Raw genomic sequence first — 16,184 nt, 5'->3', positions numbered from 1 at the left:
AGCCCGCAACCCAAGCACGTGCCCTGACCACGGAATGGAGCCAAACCGTGACCTCCTGGCTCATAGGTCCACGCTCAACCACTGAGCCCAAACATAAACTTTAAACAAGTTAAAGTTGAGGTGAAGGAGATTTGAGAGCTCTCTTCAGAGATGGGACAGAGAAAGTGGTAAGGGGGACATTTTGGGGCTGGAGGCTGAGGACCCTTGTGGTTTAGGCTGCAGGCTTTTAGAACGCCTAAGGCCAGGTCTGTGCAACAAATCTGTAAAGAGCTCAGAAAAACACGCCTCGCCTGTGTCGTTCCTCTCTGATGCTCGGAGGTCTTTACATCTGTGTTCTGATCACGGGTGGCTGTCGCCAGCATAATTACTGCTTGTTGGTACTTTGCTTTTGTTTACTTATTGCCTGTCGTGCGCTACCAAAGGCCGAAAAAGAAACAAAAGTCTCCGTTCCTTGTGAAGCTAAAAAGTGGAAAGCGGCCCCGCAACCTCTTTCACGCTTCCATTTTCACCCTCACGAACAGTTCTCAGCAGCTGTGAGAAACTAGCGGATCAAGATCCTCTGAGACGCGCTCCCGCGGGGGGGCGGGACCAGCGGGAACCCCGCCCCCGAAGCCCAATCCCAGCTCCAGGCCGGCGGACAGGAAGCAGCGGCGGGCGTAGCAGCCCAAGAACCGGCCTCCGCGCGCATGCGCTCGCCCCTGGGACGCTTGGGGGAGGGGGAGGGGCGGGAGGAAGGGGCGCGGCTCCGCGAGCCCGTTGGGCGGCCGTGCATCACGTGGCAAGGAAGGAGGCGGAGGTCCGGGACTTGGGGGAGGGAGATAGAGAAGAGGAAAGGAGCGAGGGAAGGAAAGCGGGGAAAGGAGGAAGGAAACGAACGAGGGGGAGGGAGGTCCCTGTTTTGGAGGAGCTGGGAGCGTTGCTGGCCCCCGAAGTCGAGCGAGAGGGAGGTGCTTCGCGGCTTCTCCTGCCGGGGGAGGTCTCGGCTTCCCGTGGAGTCTCCCGACCAAGCCCCTTCACCTTCTCCCTCCGGATCGATGTGCTGCTGTTAACCCGTGAGGAGGCGGCGGCGGCGGAAGATGGTGTTGCTGAGAGTGTTAATTCTGCTCTCCTGGGCGGCGGGGCTGGGAGGTGAGGCACGACCCGGAGCGCCCGGGGCGCCGTGACCCCCGCGGACCGCGCGGCGGCAGCGGCGGCCCGGCCGAGCGGAGCCCAGCCGTGGCGCGCGGCGGGCGCGTCAGTCAGCCCGGCCGGCCGGCGGCGCCACTCAGGCGCGCAGCGCTCCCCGCTCCCCCATTGTCCCTCGTACCCCGACCGCGTTCCCTTCCGTGGCGGGCCGAGGAGGCTCCGAGCCCCCAGCCAGGCCTTCCTCGCCCCCTACCGCCCCGGCGGCAGGGGATGTGGGGGTCGCCTCTCAGAGAAGCAAAGTCAGGAGATCCGGGTGGCCGGGCGAGAGCTGTGGAGCCCAGGCTGGTGGCTCCATCGCTCCAGCCTGCTCGCTGGGCGCCGGGGCAGCCGCCGCGGGGCCGGCGGTCTCTGCCACCCTGGTGGCGCGCTCACCCTCACCCTTCAGCGTTCAGCCCCTGCCGGGTGGCGGATTCCGGAGTCTCCACCGCGGTGCAGGATCGTGGGAAGTTGCGCGATCTGTGCGGCGGGGCTGGTGAATTGTTCTTTACCGGGGCGGCGATCTAGACCGACCCGGTTCTGCAGAGGGGTCGCGCGGGTGTAGGGGTAACCGTGGTCTCCTGCTTGTCTGAGCCGAGTGGCTTCCGCTCTGCCCGGCCTCTGCCCGAGTGTTTGGAGAGTGATTGTAGGAGGGTGTGTTTATGTTCACTGAAAACATTCTGTTGCCCAGGGGAAAGGGTTTGGTGGGGAGAAGGTAAGCCGTTTCAGGATGTTCTTTTATCTGTCGGCTGGATTGGGTTTCTTAGAGCGACAGTCCCTGGGTGACCCAACTTGAAGAGTTTTCTTAAACTCTCAGGTTGAAGAGACATTCGGGGTAGTTGTCAAAACAGAGGCAACCCCTGACTCCCAAATTGGAGTTACATTTACCAAAAGCATGTAATTTCTTCATTTCTTGGGTTTCGAAGACGATTTTTGTTTCTGTTGTATCCAAGACCAGCTACATCATTTTTTTGTTGGGTAAAGTGCTTTATTTTAGATAAACTTTTTCACTTGCCCAAAATATACTTAAAAACTCTTAACGTATTTTTAAAGCATTGGGTTGAATATTTCCGGAATGCTTTGGATGAGTATAACCTAATTTGATAATGTAGAAAATTCCTGAATATTTCATGTAGTATATTGTTTCTGTTCTTTTGTTTATTAGTCTGACTCATGATCGCAGAGCCAACCATATTTTTGTCCTGTATTCTACTTAGTCCGAGGTTGATAACTTTGTAGGTAAACTTCTGCTGTAGTTTGTATTATTCATTTGTTAGATAATACATTTTAGATTAAGAGCTTCTAGTAGATGTTTAGTTTTAATATCCATGTGCTAGAGACCCTGTGTAAGAGCCTTTTCATTTAACATGTGTATTTACGTTCTAGATGTGGCTTCCAATAAATCACTTTTCTGTTTTCACTTTTTGTGATTATAATGAGTTAGACACTGATTTCTGTGAGGTAGTAAAAAGTAAGACAAACCCTTGAGGTACTTTAAACTGCTGATGTATATAAACTGTCTTTTGTTTTTAAAGAATGGAACAGTAAGAATAGAAACTGGTCTAGTCTGATGGTTGAAGAAAAAAAAGTGAAGTAACAGCATAATCTTTGTGGGTTAAAACCCTTGTTAAAGAAACACTTTCTTTTTCTTTTTTTAACAGACTTTATTTTTATTTTAAAAAATTTTTATTTATTTATTTTTAGAGAGAGGAAGGGGGAGAGAGAAAAACATTGATTTGTTGTTCCACTTACTCATGCATTCATTGGTTGATTCTTGTGTGTGCCTTAACAGGGGCTTGAACCTGAAACCTTGGAGTATTTGGACAACTCTCCAACCCACTGAGCTACCTGGCCAGGGCAGATACACCTTTTCTAAATTCAGAACTCTGAAATCATTTATAAAGTATCATTTTGCATTAAACAGTGGTTAAGAGGCTTGTTACACTGTTTGATATTTGTTTTAAGCAGAACTTTTATTAAAAAACTCAAATATTTGATTTTAAAATCAGCATCAAGATTTTAGCTTTTGGGTACATGGAGATATTTGTAAGTTTATGGTAATATAGTATACTGTTTTCATCTATTAATCTGAGCTATTTATGATCAAGTTTTTAAGAAGTTTAAATGATGAAATATGTAGGTAGTATGTGTTCAAATGGAATTCTATATTTGTTTTAGTGTATGAGAGAATAAATATGTGTAGATTAGGAGAATTAGTAGGAATACAGATTGAACTTTAAAGTGTAAATCAGTTTTAGATACTTAATAAACCCTTTTAGTTGCTTCCCTCTTTCTGATTTATTAATCACTGTTTTGTATTAATTTTTTCTTGCTCTTAATATGATGGACGAGAAAGCTGGAAGAGATAAAGTGTTTAAAATTAAAAATTTAAACTTTCCTTAACGCTGTCCATTTCTAGCACATGTCCCAGCCTATGCTGTATTGTAGGGAGAACTGGGTAAAATTTCTAGAGTTCAGTGTCTATGTAGACATATACTCAAGTATATACATAAAATGCTTTTCTTTATTATTTGTAACCACATTAGAAATTTATTGGTCTTATTTTTATTAAATATATATATAGCCCAAAGAATTGTTATGTATGTGTGAATATTTTTAACACATATGCTGAGAGTTGATGTCTTTTCTTTTTTAAAAAATTAATTAGTGTGTTTGAGAAGTCAAAAGGTATTTTGGTTGTAGTAGTAACTCCAATTCCATTACGTTTTGGTTTGATGAAATTATACATAAAATGAACTTTAGAGTATGACTTTTTTTAATATTTAAAAACTGGTGTAATTGCTTTGCTTTGTACCATGCATTCTATAGAAATAAGTCTTCTGAAAGTTTGGCCCAAAATATTAAAATTATAGACTATTTCTTTCACTTCTGCTAGCAATTAAGGGTCTATGAAATTAATAAGAGAGAGAGACGTTTTGTCTTTTCTTTAAGGAGCTCTGACTCTATCTTTTTAACTGGAGATTAATAATCTAGTTAGCTGTATCACTTTAAGAAGGCCCATTTCAAGCCATCCCCTAATGAGTGATTTTCAACTAGTGTGCTGCAGAATTTTAGTAATTAGTTTGTGTGTGCCATGAGATGAAAAAGGTTGGAAATCGCTGCCCTAATAGCATCTTTGTATTTGTACGGGGCCTCTCTGAGTAGCAGGGGTTGAGGGCATTGGACATGGCAGGCACCTCTGTTTTCTGATGTCCTTTTTATAACTTTTAAGATCTTCAAGAGTGTTATTATCTGATATATTTTAAATTTTCTTAAGGACTTGCAGGATCAAGTGGGGGCAGTAAGGACCATTTCTGTATATCTGAGATTGTGTTAGGAGTTTTACTTTTCATCATTTGTGAGAGAGAGGTGATATTTTACAGTTGAAGAAACAGGCTTGAAGAAATAGTTTTTCTAGCATTATCTATTCATGCCCAAGCCAGTTTGACCTCAAAGCTTGAGTTTTTTACCCATTACCCGCTCATACCCTTTTGAAAGCAGTTTTCACACATTAGCTCAGAATTGCCCTCTGGACTGAACCACTTTTGACATGTGTTTTCTTTGATTTGTGGTTGTAAGTTTCAACTAGTGATCATCATTGAAAAATCGGGTAATTTCTCAATGAAATTCATGGATTTCTTGATTTTTGGGAAGACTTGAAAATCCAGGTACCTACTGGGCTGCATTCCCATTGTTTGGAGCAGAGTGGTAGAGCAGTAGCGGCTCTCTTTAGGTTGTGCTTACCAATCGGTGCAGTTTCTATTATTTCTGTGGGTAATACACTTGGCATACTTCACTCATTTTTGCTATCTGCCTCTGTCCTGTAAGGATGATATTCTCATCTTTGCCTTGACTTTGTCTTTCATAGATGACTCCAAACTTTTAAAAATGTTTTTTCCCCCTGCAACTTCTTATCCAACTTTTAATATATAGAGTGTCCAAAAAAATGTATACACACTTTGAATGATTATAAAGTCAGTGTTTATTAACGTACAGTTCATTTTCAAAATTTAAAAGAATCTACAGAAATGAATAATTTTTTTGTCAGTGCCTGTTTTCAAATTGGTGACAGTTCTGTTCCAGGCACTGCTGATAACAACATCAAGAATCATTTTGTTTAAGATTTGTGTGCCCTCAATTTGTCAACTGTTGCTGGTTTTGTATCGTAAACTTTATCTTTTATGTATCCTTTTGTACTGTAAACTTTATCTTTTATGTATCTAGTGGATAAATTTTCTTTGTTCAAAGCTTAGTCTGGTTTCACCCATTATTCCAAATGAAATGGAATGAAAATTAAGTGAGTTATCAGCTGTTAAAGTGTGTATTCATTTTTCGGGATACCCTATGTCCTCCCCAAAAATGTGTACACACTTTGAATAATTAGAAAGGCAGTGTTTGTACTTCAACTGCGTTTGCAAACTTCCAGTAACATTTTAGGATGGATTTCCTTTGTTCAAAGCTTAGTCTGGCTGAAAAGAAAGAAACATCAGTTGAGCTATTGGCTGTTAAAGTGTGTACACATGTTTTTGGGACACCTTGTATATTTTTTGTAATTTAAAATTTTTTTTCATAGTCTTAAATTTGTTAATAAAAACTGTCACATAACTTTATCTAGCATTAGGTTATTAGATATTATTTAAAATCCCTGTTTTCATAATACCAATTTGAAGGTCTTAAAGAATGATGGTTATAGTTTGTCCAGATATCTTTATCTCAATGAACAAATAAATAAGAAACCATTTCTTTTCCTACAGGGATGAGACTCAGAAAATTGAGGGTCATATCAATAAAGACTAACTTAGGTTTTTTTTTCCTTGAAGAATGGGTTATAAATATAAACTCTGCTTTTGAAATTAAGAAAATTGAAATGAAACAATAAATTCAACAGTAAGTTACGTTTTTCTAACAGTGTTGGGAGATGACAGGCTCAGATATGAGAAGATTCCCATGTAACAAGTCTGGGACCAGACTTAAAATTGTGGCTTTTTTTTTTTTAATGGAAGTTTCCCTAAAATGAACACATTTACTGTGTCCTTAAAATGGGCTGAATTAAATCTTTTCTTAAATGATTGAGGTTTAGCATAAGAACAACTATTACTGTTCTGGGTTCTGTTTTAGTTTCTATTTTTTATGTTTCCAGAAACAGTTGAAATGGGCATTCTAAATTTATTCTAGGTGATTGTGCTTTTCATTCCTATAGCTTCTTTTAAAAGTGTTTGCAACTTTTGGGTTAAATATCTTGGCTTTCCTGCAAACCTTGAGGATATCACCTTTTAATTAGTTGTTTCTAATATATTTTTTATGGGGAAGTAATAAATAATCATACTTGACACACTTGTATGTAAAGTGGAATACATGAGCTATAGATAACTTTTTTTTTAATGTATATGTTTTGGCTTTGTATGTGGAAAGGTTTGGGTGTGGGAAAGGGGAGTCATTGGACATAGCTGCTAGAATGAAGTTTCAAGGAGAGGCCTATATGGCCACTAATTGGGGAGACAAATTGTGGATATGAAAGGCTGTGGACAGAGAAACAGTAATTTCCAGTGTGAGCCCCAAGTCACAGGGCAGACACTAAAATTGAGGAATTGGTTTGCATTCGATGTATATTCACATGGGCGTCTCAATGTGATGTGCGTGCATAAAGAGTCCCAGGTATTGTGTGTGTGTGTGTGTGTGTGTGTGTGTGTGTGTGTATTTTTAAAAGGAGGAATTGATTTATTTAATGAGTGTTAGTGATTCTTCCAAGCAACTTTTTAAAAAAAAGTCTGCTTGTTCTGAATAAAAATAGAGTAGTGGTAATTCTGTCTAGTTTAGCTGTCAATTTTTATACTAGGAAAAGGAAGCAATGTTAAGGATAACTGGAAAAACTAATAATCCTACTAGTTAGATTCCTATGAGGGTAGTAACATTGCTTGCTAACAAGCAGTGGGAAGGCTTTGCCTTAGTACTGGTGGGGACAGTTCTTTCCTAGCTAGGTTGCAGGAAACAGCAGTACTGGGAACACTTCTCAGGAATATAGACTCCTTTGATATTGGGTGAATACATTCTGAAGCTACTATAATTCCAACTAAGCAATGTGAGAATGTGTACAGTGAGAATATGCTATTTAGTCATCAGAGTTTATTGTATGTCTACAGCTATTAGGAGTCATGAAGCCATAGTCTTTAGTGAGAAAGTAAAAATTACTGAGTTTGTCAGTGTAGACAGAAATTCCAAGATATAAAAATACAGTTCTAAGATTAGAAGGAGGGGGTGGGGGAATGGGTAGGGAGAGATTAATCAAAGAATTATATGCATATATGCATAATCCATGGACACAGACAATAGTGTGGAGAAGGCCTGGGGGAGGGGGCGTGTGGGGTGGAGGGGATCAATGGGGGACATCTGTAATACTTTCAACAATAAAGATAAATTAAAAAAATAGTTCTATTTCTGTATTGTAATTGCAGTTGAAATGAGGATTTATTAAGCTGGAGGGACATCGGCCAGTTGGGGAAAGCTTTTTGAGATAGAAGGGAATGGCTTATAGTCTAGTCAAGATGCTTGTAGGTTTACTTGCCTGGAATGGAGAGTCCATGGCAGGAAATAAGGGGAAATGCTAACTGGGCCAGGATAACCAGGACTTTATTCATATTCTAGAACATAGTAACTGTGAAGTAGAGTATTATGGAATGTTGGTTGGAGTCCATGTTGAGGAGTTGGGATATAATACAATAAGGAATAAATTAGCTGCTTGATGAACTAGGTGATTGAGTCTTGCATTAGGTAGTCATTATAGAAATAAATAAGGATAGAACAAATGGCGTGGAAGAAAAATTGGTAGAACTTGGCAAATGTTTAATGTGAAGATAACAAAATTTATTGAAGGCTCACTCTTGTTGAATTTAGATCTTAGACACTGTTGCATTGGAGAATGTGGTTTTGTAAACTTTGAGGACCTCAATCTTTGAAGTTGGAAATATGTAAGACTTTGAATCTAGATAAGAGGTTATAGGTTGAGATGTGTGCCAGTCTGAGATTTTATCCTTCCCACAGCTCCTACTTTGGTTGGGGATTAAGACTTTGCATAGCTCTTCCGTAATCTGTGGCTAGTCATTTGGGAAGCACTGTTCCAGATAGTTGGGAGACAGAAGTTTGGTGAACTTGGAGAGGAGGGGAGAAGTTAGATTTAATGATACATTAACAGGTATGTTTTTAGTTTACAAGTGTAAAGTTATTCTCCTTAAATTGGAATTATGCTCTTTAGTTCAAGAATATGCTTGATACTCTTGATTATATGTGAATTGTTGAACTTCCTATTTCAGAGACAAAAGAATGTGATCTTGAGGCAAATGCACACATACAATTTGTAGAGCAGAATTTATTTCCATTGATCTTTGTTTGCATTGATGATGACAAGGGATACATGCATATACATTTTGAGCTGTTAACTGTGGATTTTGTTTTCGACAGAATACAGATAGACTCCTACACTATCTGTTGTGTTGAGTGAGATAGTAATGTGTTGTGTTGAGTGAGATAGTAATTTGATATCTCTTAAGAATTAAATGGGATACATTTGCAAGAATGCTGAAGAGACTGTGAAGTGCTGTATAATTATAATTATGGTGTTTCCAGGACTACTTCTCTTTGCAATCTATAGGTTACAAAATATAGATGGATAAAATGTATTTTACAAAATTGAAGTATTAGAACATCATTAGTAAACATTAGAAAATAGAATTTAAGAAAATCCATAATTCTTTCTCCAACACAATTTTATCATTTTTAATATTAATCTTTCAATATTTTTAAATGCCTGTTATGAATTTACATCATAGTACTTATGCAGTTTTGTGTTCTGTAAACAATGAACATGTAGTTAAAATGTGTACACATAGCAGACACTAAAATATTCATAAGTAGTCTAGAGAAAGTTTTGGTGGTTAAAACTGGAGGGATGCTACTAGCATCTAGTGAGTAGAGGCCAGAGATGGTGCCAAACATCTTACAGTGCACAGGATAGACCCCTCACAATAAAGAGTTATCTGGTCAAAATGTCATTAATGCTGAAAATGAGAAACCCTGCTCTAGAGGAAATTTGAATCTTTTTATTTTTTAATTTTTGTTATTATTTTTTAAATATATCTTTATTGATTTCAGAGAGAGGAAGGGGGAGAGAGAGAGAGAGAGATAGAAACATCAGTGATGAGAGTCATTGATCGGCTGCATCCTGCAACCCGGGCATATGCCCTGACCGGGAATCGAACCCTGATCTCCTGGATCCTAGGTTGACGCTCAACCGCTGAGCCATGCCCGGCTGGGCAGATTTTTGTTATTTCTGATAGCTTGCTGTCTTAATTGATTACTCAACTTTCATAAGTTTCCCATATTCCTATCTTGTTAAGCCTTCCTGTCCCAGTGCTCTAAGCACTGCAGTTCTGAAACATTTACTTTATCACTTATCTTTTAGCACTTCCCATTATTCTCTTTATTGTCCAGTTTGTGAAAAAAATTCTGATTTTGTTAATTTATAAGTGATTGAATGGCTAATAACCCATAAGGTAAAAACCCAACTAAACCTGTTGCTTGTTAACTCAGTAGAGCCATGGATTAGTAGGATTTTAGTTTCTGTGGGAAAAGATATTTTGAGATACTCAATCAGCAACTTCACATATCTATCTTCAGAATTAATTCTGCCCAGTTTCAACTTTTCACAATTTATTTTCTTCAAAATTTTAACTTACAAGTCCTCAAAAACTTCCATGTCTTTTTCATAACTCCCTCTCCCCTCACCTTATCATCAACACCACCTTTGGCAGAATTGTTTTATTAACACATCCACATTTTCTGGAAGGAGGCAGAGGCAGATGCTTTGGGATATAATATAGGAGAAGGATGTAGTAATAAGAGTGGGTTTAGGGTGAAAACAGGATCTGGGGTAGATAGGTTGGTGGCTGGATAGGTGTGTGTGTGTGAGAGAGAGAGAGGGAGAGAGGGATATTTAGGTAGGTTAAAAGTGACAATCCCTTACATAGGTTACTGTCTGTAGTTGTGTCTATACTTTTTTGAAATGGTATAAAGACATTTCAAATGAGCATAGAAATATAAATTATGTACACGTTTCTACTTTTGGATTTTTAAGTTGTATATCGTAAGTTGGTAGAAATTGAATACATTTAGTAGGTTTTAATCATTGATGTTTTGTGTTCTTTGTGATCTCTTTAGTTTATAATTTTAAAAAGAACTGCTTACTTTCACTTCTGAGCCAACTAGCTTTATTTTTATTTCTTAGAGACTAGCTTATCTCAAAAAGTTGGTGTGTTGAAATATGCTTATAATTGTAGACACACCCTCTTATCTTGAACTTTCACTTGTAACTGTTAGGTATAGATATTCACTTGTAGAAAATGATTTGACTGGTTTCTAGTGAAGAAATGGATAATGTGGCTTAAGTTTGAAGACACATTGTAGAAGTAGTGTTTCCAAGAGTGCAGTAAAGGCACTTAAGTATATTACTGAAATATAGGACATGATAGTTCCTTGAAGCCTAACTTTGTCACACAAGAGAACAGTTTTGTTAATGGTTATTTAGTGCTTCAAGGTCCTAATGAATACATATCAAATATAAGAAGCGTTGGTCAACACAGTGTGATGCCTAAGACACAGTTGATGACTCAAGTTCCTTAGAAAGGAAATACACTTTTTTAAAAAGATTTTTAAAATTTTTATTTTTTAGAGAGGGGGAAAGGAGAAGGGGAGAGAGAGAAACATTAATGTGAAAAGTGAAACATCCATTGGCTGCCTCCTGCAGGCCACCTACTGGGGATCGAGCCTGCAACCCGGGCATGTGTCCTGACTGGGAATCATGGGATGATGCCCAACTAACTTGAGTCACATCGGCCAGGGAAGGAAGGAAATACACTTATGTTGGGGTAAAATGCTCTTGGTACCTAATTTTAAAATTATACAAGTGAAACGTCTGTTGAAAACAGCTTGATTACAAGTAGTTTTTCTGAGGAATGGAAATGTGACAGCCTTAGCTTATTACACATCCTCTCATTTATTGTAATTGAGTTTTTCTGTAAATAAGATCTGTAATGTCAAACATTTTTACAGATTTTTTTCCTCCTATTCTTAAGATTGTAGAATCAACTTTCTTTGACATAGGAAAAAAATGACTTATTTGTTATATAATATTTTGTATTCCACAAAAAGAAAGACATTGATCCATCATCAGGAAGCTGTACTCTGATTGTTCATTATATTTTCCCCTGATGTTAATGGAATTTTCAGTCTATATTTTTGCCCTATTCTTATTTTTTATTAGATTGGAACAGAAAATTTTAGGTTTTGAATTCAGGAGTTGTTTGCAGGTGTTCCTGGGAGGTAAGATGCTACCTACCCATGGAATATGGAAAATAATCATAAATAGCTAGCACTTATGGGATACTTATATGCCAGGCACTGTTCTTAGGGCATTTTTGTGTATTAACTTAATCTTCACAACATCTCTATAAGATAGATTCTGTTATACTTACTTTACAAATAGTGAGCAGATTCAGGGAGGGTAACTTATTTGAGGTCAGAAAAGTCATATAGCTATTAATTGGGGAAGCCAGGATTTGAATATAGTCAGCCTGCTCCGGAATGCATGTTCTTAAACACTATACTACCTCTTAAAAACATATCTCATGCCTTAAAAAGTATAATGAAATTGTCACATTCTGCCTTTGTACGAAAGATTGGATCATTTTACCATCAGAGCATAATTAGATTCTTTGTGCTTAGAGTATTTGAGCCATTTGACTTTTGGTTAGTTGAGTTCTTTACAAGGTATTTTTGTTTTTTGATATTAGGAAATGTTTACAGTTGGAGGGGAAGCACCTTATAGAACATTTATGTACAATATTTTAGTTTTGTCATAGGTAAATTTACATATGTGTTTGTTTTTTAAAAATTGAGGATAGATAATAAATATTTGGATAGTGAAGTGTAAGGTATATGTCTCTATAGTAATCACTTTTGTAATCAGGAAAAATAGTTTTAAGGCAGATTACTGTTAGTAAATGGTGTCTTTGAAAAGTTACAGGAAATAAAAATACAGTTGGCCTCGTGTGTCTGTAGGTTTAGCATCTGTGAATTTAACCAGCCACAGATTGAAAATACTCAGGAAAAAAAAAAATCTCAGACAGTTCCAAAACTTGAATTTGCCACCTACCGAGCACTACACTGAATCCATGCAAATGAAATGATGTGTAGGCATTCCCTTCTATAGCCTATATGCAAATATACATTATATGCAAATACTATGCCATTTTATATAACATCTGTGGATTTTGGTATTTGCGGGGGCCTGGAACCAATCCCCTAAGGATACTGAGGCACGATTTTACTGTTCTCAAATTGTTAAAATGGAGAAACCTCCTAAGCTGTCTTAGGTTGCATTTTTTTCTACTACTTACAGCTGCTGGTCATTTTCTACTCTTGGATGTAGGTGATTTTTTGGTATTGCTTTACTCCTTCCCCTGCCCCCCAATTTTTCCCCTAAAATTTGTAATCTATTTTCTCCATCTTATAGGTCCAATCCAGTTATTCTATCAGTTTTACACATAGGCATTTGCTTGCTACACTATGTTCGTTTTTTCCTAACTTTTTTAATCTTAGAAACATTAATACTTTCTGAAAGATTAGAAGTATATGTAGTTCAGTTAACATTTGTATATCTTTCATTTGAATTTGTTATTGGTTATCTTTTGCCATAATTGCTTTCTCTAATATTTTCAACCCCCCTTCTCTGAACCATTTGAAAGAAAGTTGTGCCCTTAAATACTTCAGTTCAGTATACCTCTCATGAGATTAAGGACATTGTCTTGTATAACCAAGAAGATTATTTTCTCTTTAAGTTTGGGGATGCTTAAATAGCCCATGAAGTTTGTAAGTACTAGGCACCATGTAAATTTATTGTATGCTTTGTGAAGGCCAGATTTCTGGCAACTACAACTAAGGACCAGAAAATAAATGTTGGTATGCATTATGTGTGGCAGTGATGGGAACCTTTTTTTGCCAAGGGCCATTTGGATATTTATAACATCATTCACGGGCCATACAAAATTATCAACTTAAAAATTAGCTATGAAGAAAGCTCCTAGATTTATTGAATTTTGAGTCCCGCCTGCGGTTGCCTTGGCAGGACCAGATCAAATGATTTTGCTGGCCGTATATGGCCTGCAGCCAGATGTTCCCCACGCCTGATGTATAGGTATAATAAAGTAATAGTAGAGAAAGGAGGAAACATTGGCCAAATACACTGCAGGATGGAGCTATTTTATGTAGGAACAATGGCACAATAACATATAATAGCATTGAGGTTATCACATCAATATGACCTCTTAGGATAAAGATGTTAATAAGGATGAACCTAGCTCAAAAAGATGTTAAGGTAGAAGAAAAAAATCAATAATGTTTCAAATGGAAAGATATTTGGCACATAGATAAACTTCAGTTATCTAGAAATTTTCCTCAGTGGAAGCTGTCATTTTCCACTGATGTCAAATTACTATACTGTACTCTAGGTTAAATGTATTTTATTTTCAGGTAACAGATTTGTTTGTCCATTGTTAAAGACTTTGCATGAGAGTATCTTCAGTGAGTATTCTGTGCTTTATTAGAAGAGGTTAAAGGAGTTACAGATTGCTGTCTTTTCAGTCTTTTTACTTTCTGTGTTGTTCATTTTGCCCTGCATGGGTAATATCTCAGAGTGGTACGTTTTTTTTTTAAATTGTTGTTTTGGTTTTTATTCCTAGATTTGTAGGGTGTGTTTCCTTTCATATACAAATCTACTTCGTGTAAATAAAATATTTAAATTATTTAAATTTGAGGAAGAGAAAATAGTCTATGTTATGGAACACAATTCATATGTTAATTTTAATGGCAATAGACCTTTGGAAAAAGTAGTTTCTGTGCCTGTACTTAACTTATTAGTTGCTTTAGATAACCCCTAATATGGTGGTGACCCCCATATTTGTATCTCTAGCCCAGACCTCTTCCTTGAATTCCAGATTCCTAAATCCCAGCTGCATCTCCAGTTAGATGTCTAGTGGGCATCTCAAACTTAACATGTCCAAAAACAAACACTTGATTCCCTTATCCCCAGCCTTTTGTCCTGTAGTCTTTCCCATCTCAGTAAGTGGGAGCTCAGTTTTTCACTTGCCAGGAAAAAAATTTGAGTTATTCTTGATACCTGTCTTTCATACCCTGCATGCATTCCCATCAGCAAATCCTGTTACCTCTCCTCCAAAGTATATACAGATTAAAAAAAAAAAAGTATTGATTTCAGAGAGAGGAAGGGAGAGGGGGAGAGAGAGAGAAACATCAATGATGAGAGTCATTGATCGGCTGCCTCCTGCATGCCCCCTACTGGGGATAGAGCAACCTGGGCATGTGCCCTGACGGAATCAAACAGAGATCTCCTGGATCATAGGTCTATGCTCAACAGCTAAGCCACCCCCTGCTGGGCTATATGCAGATATTTGACTGATTCTCACTAGCTCCACTGCTACTATCCTGATTGATACAAGCCAGTATCCATCTCACTTTAATTACTGTAAAACCTGCTAACTGTTCTCCATGTTCTTTTGTTCTCCCAGTCTCTTCTCAATGTAGCAGTCAGTGTGATCCTGTTCAAAAACTACTGGGTCAAAACCATCTACTGGCAAATTATATACATTAAAATGGTAAGTTTTATGTTATGTGAATTGTACCTCAATAAAGCACTTGATAACAAAATAAACAAATTAGTAAAACCCCATTCAGTGGCTTACTACAGAGTGTCACCCAAAAATGTATATATACTTTGAATAATTCTTAATTCCAGTGGATTAAATCTGAAAAGAAAGAAACACCAATTGAGCTATCAGCTGTTAAAGTGTGTATACATTTTTGGGGGGACACCCTATATTTTAAGGAAAAGCCAAAGACCTTATAATGGCTCATATGGCCCTCCATGATAGCTGTGTACACATCCTCCTAGGGCCTGTAACCTTTTCTCCCTTGTTCATTTCTGAAATAGTGGTAAAATACACATAACATAAAATTTACCATCATGACCATTTTTTAAGTGTGCAGTTCAGTAGCATCAAGTACTTTGTCTTTGCTCAGATGTTAGTGAGGTCTTCCTGTTACCTCACGTAAAAATACTAACTTGTTCCTTTTCACATTCTATTCGCTTAACCCTTCAATGATACTCTTATAGCCATCTCAGTTATTTGTTTGTTTGTTTCATTGTCTGTCTTCCTTCTCTAGAATAGAGCTTCATTAGGTCAGTAACTTTGTTTTGTCCACTACTATATTCCCAGCACCTAAAACAACACCAAGCATATAACAAGTGCCATTATGTATGTGTTGAGTGAATAGATTACTGAACTAAGTAATTTTACTTTCTGTAAATTACACAAGAATTAGTTCTAAGTATGTCTGGAAATACTTAGCTTCTAAATCTTTTTACTTTAAAGTTGACTTTTTTTGTGTGTGTCCCTCACTGGAAGATACGCTTTTTATTGATTTTAGAGAGAGGAAGGGAGAGAGAAACATTGATGTGAGAGAGAAACATTGATTGGTTGTATGTACCCCGCAACCTGAGTATGTGCCCTGAATCAAACTTGCCACTTTTCAGTGTATGGGATGGCCCTCCAACCAACTGTGTCACACCAATCAGGGCACTTTAGTTTACTTTGAAATGGAATGAAACTACCATTTTTGTTTTGCTCATTGAGTATTTTTTTATATCCTGTTAATTTAAAAATTAGGTAGGTTGAGTGAGTTACAGTTTTCTCTATAAAAACGAAGTTACTCTTTTCAACTATGTGTTCTTATTTTTTTTAAATGTTATTTTTAAAGCACTTAGCCATTGTCATTCATTGTAAAAATTGGACTAAAAGGGGGGGAAATGTAGAGTATCTCCATGGTTTTCTGATTATGCCCAATAAAATTGTAAACTTTACAGTGTTGTTAAGATGAAACCCATTTGCATTTTGGAGTAA

At 38.0% G+C, this 16,184-nt stretch overlaps 1 protein-coding gene across 2 annotated transcripts in view; it reads left to right on the top strand.

Annotated features, from left to right (window-relative positions):
- Positions 1 to 780: 780 nt before the first annotated feature.
- Positions 781 to 16,184, top strand: part of ADAM10 (ADAM metallopeptidase domain 10) — a 120,284-nt gene continuing 104,880 nt past the window's right edge. Inside the window, exons 1-2 of one of the 2 annotated variants that reach the window (XM_081130266.1) lie at positions 801 to 1,128; positions 14,793 to 14,879. Coding sequence is in view for 1 of the 2 variants with exons in the window: in XM_081130265.1 (XP_080986391.1) it covers positions 1,077 to 1,128 (52 nt within the window). In the remaining variant the exon portion in view is untranslated. Of the gene's footprint in view, positions 1,129 to 14,792; positions 14,880 to 16,184 lie in introns of both variants that reach the window. The other variant, XM_081130265.1, reaches the window with a different exon arrangement.

Source organism: Miniopterus schreibersii (assembly GCF_964146895.1).
Source record: "Miniopterus schreibersii genome assembly, chromosome: 1".
Lineage (NCBI taxonomy): Eukaryota > Metazoa > Chordata > Mammalia > Chiroptera > Miniopteridae > Miniopterus > Miniopterus schreibersii.
This window is presented reverse-complemented; position numbering and strand designations above follow the sequence as displayed.